The sequence below is a fragment of the Pelecanus crispus genome, chromosome 2 (genome assembly GCF_030463565.1).
Source record: "Pelecanus crispus isolate bPelCri1 chromosome 2, bPelCri1.pri, whole genome shotgun sequence".
NCBI classification, from domain to species: Eukaryota; Metazoa; Chordata; class Aves; order Pelecaniformes; family Pelecanidae; genus Pelecanus; species Pelecanus crispus.
This window is the reverse complement of record NC_134644.1, coordinates 100,960,850-100,974,549: the sequence shown is the minus strand read 5'-3', so window position 1 is coordinate 100,974,549 and position 13,700 is coordinate 100,960,850. Positions and strand designations below refer to the sequence as shown.

At 37.3% G+C, this 13,700-nt stretch overlaps 1 protein-coding gene across 1 annotated transcript in view; it reads left to right on the top strand.

Annotated features, from left to right (window-relative positions):
- The window catches only part of GALNT1 (polypeptide N-acetylgalactosaminyltransferase 1), a 67,040-nt gene that overhangs the window by 43,602 nt on the left and 9,738 nt on the right, over window positions 1–13,700 (top strand). The window contains exons 5-8 of the mRNA XM_075728203.1: window positions 4,398–4,605; window positions 6,149–6,319; window positions 7,773–7,890; window positions 8,862–9,042. Of these exons, the coding sequence (XP_075584318.1) occupies window positions 4,398–4,605; window positions 6,149–6,319; window positions 7,773–7,890; window positions 8,862–9,042 (678 nt within the window). The remainder of the gene's footprint in view (window positions 1–4,397; window positions 4,606–6,148; window positions 6,320–7,772; window positions 7,891–8,861; window positions 9,043–13,700) is intronic.

Below are 13,700 nucleotides of genomic sequence, written 5' to 3'. Positions count from 1 at the left end.
ATACTAGGCTATTGTACAGGTATATGCTTCCTTAAAGGAACCAAGATAGTATATTTGTTTTGGTTAGTTAGCTTTTGTGCACAGACTCTTTCTAGGAAAACAAAGTTTATTGCAAGAACTGAATATATGCTTTTTTGGCTTAGTTCTGCTACTGCCCCAGAAGATACTCTTTAAACTGTCCATAGTCTTAGTTAAAATTACGCACCCTTTTGATATAGATATTGCAAGTGTGCTCTGTTTCATTTGTCAAAACAGTCCTTGGCACTAATTCAAATCAGTGCTAATGATTGTGATAGGTCATCTTTCAGTATGACCTAGAAATAAAGAGCAAACTAATATTAAAATAGTATAGACATAGTTCTTACATTTTGCCTCTTCAATTTCTGTTTTAGAAAAAATAAATTTTAAGATGGCAATAGCCATGTCCTCATTATGAACTAGAATTATAGTCCAGTTAAAAAAGCATGTGGCTTTTATAGATAACTTTTCTGTTTCTGGGCTTGGGTTAGGTAATAAAAGCAAGGTAACTTAGTTCCAGGCTGAAAGACATAGCATTTCAGACTTTTTTTTTTGGTGGTGTTATTGAACCTGTTCCAATATTTAGTTTTGAAATCTGTGATCTTCATTTCAGATCACTCGGGCATCTTTTATTTGTAGTTATTTTCAACAATTACTGAAAGTTTGTCTTGTTTTGTTTTCAAAAAACTTGTTATGGTTCCAGCAAGCATGCTTTTACATTAAACAAAACGGAAGGGTATGATGCCTGAAAATGTGAAGGGTTTAGTATATGCTACTTAAGCATTCTGTTTGTGCTGAACTAAACCAGCAGACTTTTCCAGAAAAAGAAAATGTTCAGCCTGAGTAGTGTATTTGAATTCCAGCATCAGAGTCAATTTAATTGGAATAAAGTAATCATTCAGTCTGCCTGAAGCACACTTTGTACCTGCTAGTGTCATGCACTTAGAATGAATTTGCATAATATCACGCACTTATTTACACCCAAAAGAAAAGCTTTGGAGGGGCAAGACATATCTGTAACATTGTTCTCTACTGATCAGAATTGCTTGGTTTAAGTATTGATCTTTGGTAACTATTTAAAAAAAAAAAAAAGGTAACAGGAGAAATCAGGATTCGTCAGTGCTTAAAACTAGGTCAGCGCTGAATGGCCAAGTGTGGTAGGCAGATTGCATCAGGATAGAATACACTCACAGAAGTTATACGGATACAGAATCAAAGCAACGTAACCAAAATGAAATTCCTGCCAATAATGTAGAAAAGTATTCACACTTCTTAAAACTGTGTTTGCATGCTTATGTGTGATAAATCTGTGTCTTATTGTAGTTTAATTAAAAACAAATTGTTTGAAACTTAATTTTTCATTTATATTCATATAAATGTGACTCAGTAATAGAATTGGCAAAGTATTTTTCAACTTATGCACTTACTTGAACTGAACTGAATATATGCTTTTTTGGCTTAGTTCTGCTACTGCCCCAGAAGATACTCTTTAAACTGTCCATAGCCCTAGTTAAAATTACGCACCCTTCTGATATAGAAAAAGTTTGAACAGAATATCCAGTGAAAGAGTTAAATGAAACTAAAGTTATACCTCTGAAAATGCATTAATTATTATTGTTCCCAAGTAGAAGTATTTGTGGTTTGTTTGGGTTTTTTTAATATTATTAAAAACTCACTCTCTGTTTGAAGTGTATGAGGCAATGCTAAAAATTTACTCAGCTGTCATCCTGGGTCACTAGTAAACAACTGACTCTGTAATGCATGAAACTTTTCATGTGAGTGTTTAATATAGGATTTAGTATAAATATGACCAATAAGTTTGTATAGAAAATCATCTCTACAGCTCTCAGCTACTGATTCTGGCATTTCTTGTAGGCCAAAATGTATTGTATGCATTTGAAAGTCTATTCAAATACTCTTGTTTAAAGAAAAAAGCAAGTCTTGCCTTACAAGAAACTATTACCAGTTTCTGGATGGATGACTAGTCCAAAACTCTAGACTCTTGCTACTTGAACTAAAGGAGTAGTTTGTGAGGGATATCTGTTGCTCTAAGAGACAGTGCTCTGCAGGGAAAATACATGGCTTAGATTTGAGCGTTTAACCCTTACTGCTGGTAGCAGAGGAACACTAGAAATCTTGACACCCGAGTTATTTTCCATGCCTTTGTAGGGATGAGACATGAAGCTTTACCTTTTTGCTTATTTTTCCTGAAATTCTAGTAATATTTTAGGGGCACAGTTACTGAATGTGTAGCACAGTGTTTTGTTTCTGGGAATACTCCCTTCTGAAATTTTGAACAAGGTAGTAGTTCATAAGAATGTTTTTACAGACATGGTTAAACATGGGAGAAGGACTGTTCTTAACCCTGTTCCCTCCATAGTGAAAATACTTCATGCATCTCTGTGATTGTTTCTTAGAGAAAAAAAAATTGAAAAGTACTTGAAAAGATAAACTGAAATTTGAAATACTTTACAGAGAAAATGTAGGTAGGACTTAAGATTTTTATATGCCATATGTTGACCATGACCTTCTGTAATGTAACTTTTTGTTTTATGCTTGTTCTTGACTGGCTGCAGTTGTATTATTGAAATCTTTCTCTGTTTCTCTCTTCCTCCTGGCAGAATTTTACCATTCTGTTAATGCCACTGTGCATTCAGGGACCAATGTCACAGCCCATATTCATTCAGCTTTAAGTGGTTAGAACTACTTTAAAAGTTTACCAGCACTACCCTTGAAATGTGCAGAGGAACACGTTGACTTGCGTGACTTGCTCATGAGATGGTTAGCATAGAGAGAAATGCTTCACTGTTTTATTCTCTTTATGGATATCATGGAAGCCATATATGTTAAAACTATAAACATTACCATGATACTAGTTCTTTTAAATTAGTGGCTTTGGAAAGCTACACTCTAAAGAGATGACATTATATTTGCTACAGACTCGGTCAGCCAAATCATCTCTGTTTGTGCTCAACCCCAAAAGGCCTGCAAAATGTTCAGACATGTACACTTGGTTTGTGCGAATAAACATTTATTCATTTGAGTCTCTGTTAATATGCAAAATAAGAATTAACTTGCTTTGAGTTTCTCTGGAGGCAAATATTTAAGATCTGTCAAACTCTTAGGCTCTTTTAGCACAGTTCAGCTTTCAAGATGTGTCAGAACTTACTTCTGTGGGTTTCGGTGACAGTCCAGCAATGAACAGAAAAAAATGAGGAGGCAATTAGAACTCATTCATCCAGAGCAGTGGTAAGGAATGGTAATCACCCTCAGGTCAGCTCTGCCTCTTGAGGTTTACAAAACAGCTGCTAAGAGTTCATGCTGTGCTTTCCTCCCGTCCTGCCTCCAGTGTCACGCTTATTCTTGTATGAGGTACTTACTGTCTTATGCTGAATCCGACTACAGGCTTTGAACTGTTGTAGCACAACTCCCATGTGCTTTGACTGCATAATCTAATATATTCTGTAGTTGTGTCACAAGACTATTTTGCCTTTTTTACAGATTGAAATCTGCATGTTATTGCAGAAGTCTGTTTCTGTGACTGTCCATTGCATTCTCCCTCAATTCTTTGTTCTTCCTTTGGCATCATCCATCATAGTCTAGTTTTTCATGATGGACAAAAACTCTGCCTGGCAATGGGAAATTTGTTAATTTGGCAGCTCTTTGTAATGCAAGTAATTTTGAGTCTCTCGGCATATGGTAGTCAGTTGTGGCTGTTCTATTTTGAATAATTTGTTCTTCAGCTAAGCTGAGGTTTATTGGTGTTACAGATACTCACTTATGTATACCTGATTTTGTATTTATTTTTGGGTTTAGGTGTTAGAGTGATAGTTGAATAGGAAAAATATTAGCCAGAAAAATCTAGAGAAAGCACAACTGAAAAATGGATTTGGTCATGTCTTAAACTGCTTGCAAAGAAATTACTTGTAAGTTACATTCCTGTAGGAGGTAATTCATTATGTTCAGCTAGTCAAGATTATTTTCTGTATTTTCTTGGTAGAGAAGCGTTATGCCCAAGAACAATTATGCATATGTTTTTGAAAGTAAGAGTCACTTCTACTCCATAATAAAAACTTGTCTATCCAATCTGGTTTCTGTGTAAGCATTCTACACTCCCTTCATTTTTGTGTTTCCCGTAATGAAGAAATCAAGAGGAGGAAGAACTTCCTGCTCTAGCAAGTGAAACACATGGAAATGTGGAAGGGCATGTTGTGAAGTGTAGAATAAGTAGCAGAGAAAAGTAGCTGAGAAAGTGGGAAAAGGATAGAAAATAAATCAGAAAATGTCTCTTAATTCAAGTCTCCATTTAAAAAAAAAAAAAAAAAAGTAAGCTGAACTATGTAACTGACAGTTTCCATGGTTTTGATCATTCTTTGCAGACTTCTTGAAAAGACCACTGGAGAATTACGTGAAAAAATTAAAAGTACCTGTTCATGTGATTCGAATGGAACAGCGTTCTGGATTGATTAGAGCCAGATTAAAGGGGGCTGCTGCTTCTAAAGGCCAGGTCATCACCTTCTTAGATGCTCATTGTGAATGTACAGTAGGCTGGCTTGAACCTCTGCTGGCAAGGATCAAAGCTGACAGGTAATTATCCACCTACTGGTCCATGTTGGTTTTTTCATCATTAACAAATGTTCCAAGTGTTACAATATAGCCTTACAAGCAAATACCTATTTTCTGAAGGGCTGGATAAATTCTCATTGCTGTAAGGATAAAAGGCTAATTCAGTACAACTTTTAAAAAGTAAAACTTGGTTTAAAGTGAAGCTTTTATTGGGATGCATGGGATAATGTGTTAAATACCAGGAGACCTGAGCATGAATGGAGTTGTGAGCAGTGGAATTTGAGGTCTCCCATCTGCAGCCTGGCCCATTCCTTCATGAATTTGGGAAGGTATTCTTGAGGAAGAAATGGAGCCCTGGTCTCATGTAACACCAACACTGTGAGCAAGAACTGTCAGGTTTACTGTTTTCAGGTTCTCATTGTGATTTCTTTATTTCTTTACATATTTGTATTGTGGGATTCTGTGCTGTGACTTGGTCTTCTGGGATGTATTTTCTGAAGTTGGAATAGTTACTGGAATCATCTACGTTGCAGTAACATAACTTTATATTTCTATCTTAAGTCAATAATCATAACATTTATATCCATGATAGTGTGATGGAAATTGTTTTGAGAGCTGGGGAACCCCAACAAGTGAGAGAATGGTCTGCTTTATAAAACATTCATACATCTGTAGTTGCACGCTAGTCTGTTAGTAAACAGCGTATTAAATAGACTAGATATTAAATATGGTGTTACAGATCTGTTTTGTTCTTATAGTTATAGATAAAAATCACTTTTAAAATTTATTACAACGTATAGCATATATAATGAAAAAGCTACAAGTAATAAAGAGTCTTTGCTCAGAACTGTGCTAAGACATAATACTAACCTTTGAGTTATCATTAATATACTTTTTGTGAGACTACGATACATAATGTGTTACAATTTGTGCAAACAGCTCAACTAAGTACATACTTCAAATTTAGTTGCAACCCCTGAATCTTTTTACAGAGCTTTCCGAGCGAGAAAGCCTGCTTGAGGCTGGTTACTTAAGTGTCTTTAAGATGATTAGAATTAATTTCTGGGAGTATATGTCTTAATAATGTCAGGACAGTGGACAAGGAGGCCTCTTTCTGTCAACTTTGACGCGGTAGTTACACTTTGTTAACAATGACTGTCATTTCTTAGTCCTGAGGGCGTATAAGAATACTTCCCCTGAGCGTATGACCAAGTTTTAATTTCAAAACATGCAAGTTACTTTGACCACTTAACTAGAAATGAAAATCTTGTTTTCTATACGATCCCTGTGTAGCACTGAGAAAGCCTGTGGTCAGGGATGAATATTTATTACTGGTAATAATGCAAATACTATTTAGAAAAAGAGCTAGTATTGCCAAAATTGTATCAGAAAACACATTTTCCTTTAGATGAATTAACTCTAATTCATGGTAATAATCTATTAAGTCCTGTTGTTAAGAGATGGCATTATGAAAATTTAAACTGTATGTGTTAAAAACAAAATTGAAAAAAACACACACACACCTTTTTGACACTTCAATGTTTTGGTTCTTTCCTTTTTCTAGGAGAACAGTAGTGTGTCCCATCATTGACGTAATTAGCGATGACACCTTTGAATATATGGCAGGTTCTGACATGACCTACGGTGGATTCAACTGGAAGTTGAATTTTCGTTGGTACCCTGTTCCTCAGAGAGAGATGGATCGACGGAAAGGAGATCGAACCCTTCCTGTTAGGTAGTGAGAAATTATTAAATTGGTTAAAATGTTCACCTGAGGTTTACTCATATCCTTTCTAGGTTAATCTTGTAAGTAAGTATTTAATGAATTGTGTTGTAGCATCATTTTTGTCTGGTTGAAGGAACAGCATGAAAGTTTTCACATGGATTTGTTTCTGTTAACTTTTGGTAGCAATGAAGGAAGCAATCAGCTTGTCACTTTAGAAATATTTTTATGTCAATTACTGGAGAATTTCACTAGTTTTTTTTTAACTAGTTTTTATACTGATGTACGTTTTTTTAGTGAACCTTATTTTTATCTTTTTTTTAACCTTATCTTCTATTCCAACAAAGTAAATATTTTGAAAAGATGCATCGATTTTTGGCGTGTGTGTATATTTGTGTGTGTACGTACATATAAACTTAACATCTTCAAAGTGCATGGATGGGAGGTGAATTTATACCTGCATGTCATATATAGATACTATACTATGACAAAGGTAATGAGAAACACAGATAACTTGTGTGCAATGTGTACTTTTTCACAATTGGAAACTTGTATTTTCTGGCCTTACTATTCTGATAAGTGGGTAATATATACTTACCGTAAAGGTGAGGATATGGCCTTTACTCTTTTTTGTTAGCTTTTCATTTAAGAAATCCAGAGGTCTTCTCAGGATGTGGCTAATTGTATCCCTCCCACCCCCCAAGTTTCCTTTCTAAGAGGGGGAAAAAAAGCCACAGAGATTTTTAGTTAGATTGTGACCTAGCTTATATTTTATGTGTCTTTCAGAAAAAGCCCAAAACGTTTCAGGAAAACAACTAGTGATAGAAAATCATGCATGCTAAAAGTGTAAATAGTTTGTATACTTGAACTATAAAGTTATATTGTCAGCCTAATATATAATTTACCTGTTGTGTATTTGTTGACTAAAAATATGGGAATTTGGGAGAGGTTGCTAAAGTTGAGGAAAAACTAGCAGGTTTTTTTCTACCATTAAGGAATGTGTAAAGAAAATCTGAATATAACCCTGACTGTACAATTATCTTGTATGAAGCACTAATAGTGAAAGCAAGCAGGCCACTTCATGGCCTCCCATAACTTTTTCAAGAAGAGTTGCCAGAAGTATAAATTTCCTGTAAGAAACTGGCTTCTTTTTTATGAGTTACCAGCATTGGAGGCAGAAGTCTTTCTCAGGAATGGCAGCAGCTTTCTAAGGGCTGTTTCTCTATCCAGACTCCCATTTGAAGTGAGAAAATAAGGAGACTAACTGGTTCCATCTCTGGAAAATTTTGAGCTTGCAAGTACATCAATGGTAACTGAATTTGGATGGAAGCCTACTGAGAAGGAACATGTTAGGAACTTGGGAAATAAAAAGCCATTTTGTCAGTGTAAGTGTGAAATGTATTTAATACATGTTTTCATAGTGACTGATGCTTGTTTTTTGTCTCCCCCCTACCCTTGCCTCCAGGACACCTACAATGGCAGGAGGTCTTTTTTCAATAGACAGAGATTACTTTCAGGAAATTGGAACCTACGATGCTGGAATGGATATTTGGGGTGGAGAAAACTTAGAAATTTCTTTCAGGGTAGGTAAAACTCTACTCTTTTCAGTGTGCTGTTAGCCAGGATAGTGCGTCATTAGTTTTGTAAAATACAGATCTGCTGCCTGCATCAGTGTCCTCTCCAGTTGTAGTTAGCACTTTGGAGGAACTTGACGGGAAGCAATGGAGATACGCAAGGACTGTATCTGTCAGTGAAAAGTGCATGCTGAATAGTTGGCAGAGCCATGTAATTAAAAGATTGGGGTGGTCATTCTGAAGAATGGATGCACGTGTGTTAAAAGGAGTTTAGTTAGAAAAGCTAATTGGGGAGCATAAGTTAAGGGTGATGTCATCAGTGTATGGTTTAATGTGTCAGTGAAATGTGAGCACCTCTGTTACAAACTCTCTCTTCTTGCTGTTTTTCTAACTTAATGATTGCATGTGTTCATTTTGATGTGCACCTAATCAGCACTGTTCTCACTTTCATTCTTACCAAATAGTACTATTTCCTTTTGTTCTACTTATCAGCTCAGGATATATAGGTTGATACTTCTGAAGTAGTTCAGCTTTCTGAATCTGCCATTTTTAGAGGTCCAAAAATAAAATTGAAAATATTTTCAGAAACCTTACTTGGGAAACGAATGGGGTTTTTTACATGGAGATTCTATTTCATAATGGACTTTTTTTGACAGATCACTACCTGTTACTTCCCTGTGATTCATGTGAGCCTTTTCCTTCCTTTGCTGTCAGCTTGCCCAGGTCTCTAAAGTAGTTGCTGATGCATTATTGCTGTGAGGCCTGACGTACTCTTTCTTACACTACCTTCCTCATGCTTTACTGAGCATCTTTATCTGTTGAGCAAGAAACAGGCATACATTTCTCTTCCATGCAGTATGTATTTGTTCTAGACCTCAACTAAAGTTGTTTCTCCAACTTGAACAGAAGCAAGTGATTAACAGTTTTAAACTTTTTTTTAACTACTTGAAGCTATGCAATAATTGTTCTATCACTTTCAGATTTGGCAGTGTGGTGGCACTTTGGAAATTGTAACTTGTTCACATGTTGGGCATGTGTTCAGAAAAGCAACACCATATACTTTTCCAGGAGGTACAGGGCAGATAATCAACAAAAATAACAGGCGGCTTGCAGAAGTCTGGATGGATGAATTCAAAAACTTTTTTTACATCATTTCCCCAGGTGAGCAGGTCTTTGGTTATGAGAAATACCTGTTAAGAATTAAAATGTTACTACTACTAGGAAAGAACATGTGTATTTAAATAAAAATGATATGCTTTGAAGTTTGCAAGACAAAGCTCACGTAAGATATACAAAAAAGAAGGTCTTAATTGAAAAATAACTTTGTTAGCCAGAGATGTGTTCTGAAGTCTTTTTTTCTTTTTTCTTTTTAAACATGCATGTGATTTATGAATGAGCTTCCTGTGCAAAAACTCAGTGGAACGTCAAAGAGCTCAACCATAGTGCTGAAAACTAGCCATCCAAATACATCTTGTAATGTGCTGGAGTTTGGCCTCTGGCTTCTGTGTTGTAGGCATTCCAGGTTGAATAGATCAGAAGTGATTTAAGTGAAACCCTGTAGCAGGAGTGGCAAAAGTTAACATCTGCCTTGGTAGAGTTTGCATGTCACTATCCAGAGTATAGGGGCAAGTTGCCAATGTACTTGACTGATGATATTTATTATGTTTCTTAAAATGGATATTAACAAAACAAGAGGATGTAAAAATATGAGAGCAAATTTCCTATGAACTCAAACTTTCTGGAAAAAAAAAATCAGGAAAAGAAAGGAAGCCTGGGAAATACTGAATTATTGCTTTCCACTACAGGATATTTTTGTTGTTGTTTTAAAAAAAAAAAAAAAGAGACAAACTTTGGGTGGCTATAGAGATCCTCTTCAAATACTTGAGACATTAGAGACATTCAACTTTAAATACTTAAGTGGTAGTTCTGTATGCCATGTCTGCTTTTCCAAAGACATATCTTTAAAAAAAGTATTTCCTTATGACTTGCTTGTTAAACCTTCATTAGTATTGAAATTTAAAAGCTGTAATACAAGCTGTAGTATGAGTCTGAACGGTGTCAAATTTTAGATTACAGGTTTTAAGAATACTTGTGAGAACAAGTGACTGTGTGGATTTATGGTGGGTTTTTGTCTCAAGAGAATGCATTACTTAAGACTGTAGGGTTCTTTAAATTAAAATAAATAACTCTTGCTACTACTCAAAGCTTTTTAGGTGAAATCAGAAGCTAACAGCTTATGGTTACTGCCCTGTGTTGTTATTAATGAAGCATTATGAATTCAAACATGACATGTATAGATATATCATTCAGAAAAGTTGTATATAAATAGGTGCAGTCTTTTTTTGGTTAAGATTGCTTTTATGCGTCCATGTCAAGCTAGATTTTAAAATGTACTAAGCAGCTGGAACACCTAACTGTAAAAATAACCTAATTCTTAAAAACAAGTGTAAATTACTGAACATCATGATAAGGCTCTGTTACTTCATTTATAATCTCTATAGTCCTTCCATTTTGTGTGGTAACTGTAAGCTACAAAAGGAGTTATATTGCTTGAATTTTGTAGGATTGTTGCTTTGATAGGACTTTCATAGCTTTGCAGTATTGTGGAATATGCATGCATTCTCCTGTTGGAGAAAAGGAATGAAAGAATTTAATTTAAAATAGAATACGGTAAAAATTTTAAAATAGTGAAAGTAACTTAAGCAATTATCTATAACTGCACTGTGTATTTTCTTTCCTTTCAAAAGATGCATGTCTGCATAGTTTGTATGCTAATAGCCTGAATGATTGGTGGATAGGGATGTGTTCTTGCCGAGCTCCTCTTAGAGCATCTGCACCTGCCGACTGGCACACGATCTCGTTTGTGTACCCATATCCGTATTGACACTGCACTAAGGTTTGATACTAGAATTTGCAAGTGTTTCAAGAATATGTTCATATAGTACCTGAATAAGTTAGGTTGTTCTGAAATTGTTTTGTTGCCTGGGGCTGTGGAGAGAGTGGTTAGTACTGTGGTTCATTCTTAGCTATGATATAGTATCTATTGAACATATAAATGTACTCAGTGCCACTCATGCCTCTCACCCCATGAATCCATGTAAGTTATGACAGCCAGTAGGCATTAACTAGAAAGGATTACTAGTCTGGGAAGTTCACAAACACCTTACTGTTGTTGTTCTGGTATCTCCAATCTTAGATATCTGAGTGTTGCAGACCCTGATTCTACCCATTGACAGCAAACAACATCAGTGTAAATTTCTGTAAGTCTTTCTGGCCAGTAGTTGTCTTAGGAACCCAGTGAATCTCTGCTACTTTGGCTCATTTAGCCATACTCTGCTTTTCCAGGTATCCTTCTAATATAAAAATTTAAATGTTTACTTCTTGCAGAATGATGGTGTAGTGACCCTCTGGCAGAGCACAGTATGCAGCCTATGAAATTCTTTGCTAGTACAATGTGTGCTTTAAATATTACTGTGACAGTGTCACGAGTTCTTGCAAGGAGCAAGGTGAGGATTTTTAAGCTGATGCTGGTTTGCAAGCCTGGGTGCAGATGAGGAAGGAAAACAGGCAATCCTCTGTGCACCCAGTTTTTTTCTTGTTAGTTGACATGGATGAGAAAATTGGATTTTGATTGAAGTAGGTAATATACTGACAGGCATCATTGAGCCTAGCTAACAAGAAATTTGTTTCCTCCTTTATATCCTTTCTCTTCTGCTCCCCTAAGATAGTGAATTACAGAGGGACTGGTGCAGGAAAGCAAACCTAAGATTCTCAGGTAGCTTTCCTACTTCACGTAATCTGTGTTGTCTGGTTAAAAAAAAAAAAAAAAAAGCATACTGAGCATACTGCTTGAATGATAGGAACTCGAGAGACTTCTTACTATTGATGTAATGTAGTTAAATGGAAAGCTGCCCTTTTGAAAAGTAAGCCTGTAATCCTTTTTTCTTTAATAAGTACAGCCTAGTAGAAATTGTTACTTGTCTGTTTTAAGCTTTCATGCATTTTAGAAGCCATCTCTCTGCTTGGAAGTGGTTAGGTACAGATGGAGGTTGGGCAGGAAAGTGTTGCAGCAGCTGCTGCTCAGCCAAAATCAAGCCTATCTCATGGCATGCAACAGCTATGCTCTGTGGCAGTAATGGCGCTAGCTGTAGTCTTTCCTGTCGTGGTTTAGCCCCAGCCAGCAACTCAGCACCACGCAGCCGCTCGCTCACTCCCCCTGTCCTGGTGGGATGGGGGAGAGAATCGGAGGAGTAAGAGTGAGAAACACTCCTGGGTTGAGATAAGAACAGTTTAATAATTGAAAGAAAGTAAAATAGTAATGATAATAGTAACAGTATAATAATGATAATAACAATAATAATATACGAAGCAAGTGATGCACAATGCAATTGCTCACCACCTGCCGACCGATACCCAGACAGTTCCCGAGCAGCGATCGCTGCTCCCCGGCCAACCCCCCCCAGTTTCTATACTGAGCATGACGTCATATGGTATGGAATAGCCCTTGGGTCAGTTTGGATCAACTCTTCTGGCTGTGCCCCCTCCCAGTTTCTTGTGCACCTGGCAGAGCATGGGAAGCTGCAAAGTCCTTGACTAGCATGAGCAGTACTCAGCAACAACTAAACCATCCATGTGTTATCAACATTCTTCTCCTACTAAATCCAAACCACAGTACTATGCCTGCTACTAGGAAGAAAATTAACTCTATCCCAGCCAAAACCAGGACATTTCCTCACTAGCCAACAGTTTTCCTTGGAGTCATGTGTTACAGCAGGGCACTGTTTCCCAGGCCATTTCCTCTTAAGCTTTCAGAAAACAGATCCAGCACGTGCAGGTGAATAGTGATTCCTGGCTCTGGTCATTCTGTTCTGCAGGCTCTGCTACTTCTTTATTTCTAGTGCTGGCCTTTCATCACTTTCTCCAGTCTAAAATACTGGGACTGGATTGTCCAAGGTGAGGCTTCATGAGATGTCAGTCTAACAGCTTGCTGTGAGGAGGGTGCCTTGCTTTTCATGGCAGGTGATAGGGCTTCACCTCCCCTCACTTGTTGGTTGCTCATACATGTCAACTGATTTGACTTGCTGAACTGGTCAGGATTATTTACCCTGCAGGCTGGCTCTCTACTGGTTAAGTTAGCACTTGTGTCAGCACAGGAGGTGCAGCAGGAATCTGAAACTGAGGGAGGGAAAGCTGCCTCTTTCTGCAACGGCAGCTGCAAAGCATTAGGCTGGCTTACCACAGCTACCTCCCCCTAACCTTCTCCTAACTACTAATTAATGGTAGTCTGGCAGTATGTAGAATTTGTTGGTATCCTTAATCTAAAGGTGAAGCATGGATACTTTCAGACTGTGCGGTTTCCCCATGCAGCATGTGAGTCTGGGTTCCAGCTCCTACATGCACCCCGCTGCTCCTTGTCCAACGTGCATCCTTGTCCTTCAGCAGCCTCTCGCATCCCAGCTGAAGGCATCCTGAAAAGCAGCTCCAATGAGCTTGGGTAGAGCCTCGTCTAGCTTGTATGGTGGAAATTAATTTTATTGTTGACCAAAAGTTTGCCCCAGAAGGTGTCTTCCATTGCACTGGGGCTAAGTGGACAGGAGACAGCATTGCAGAATTACCTGAGCAAGAGCCATCTAGACAGAGACATAGACATGTTATCCTGAAAACTGGATCAGCAGGCCTAGTTTCTAATCGCTGCACGCGCTTGTCTCTAGCCAAGCGTGTTAAGTCAAGGTTCAGTATGTACAGACTGGAAATGGATAACGTTTTTATTTATGGTTGATAGGAAGGACAGAGAAGGGACTGAGTCCACATCTTGCAAT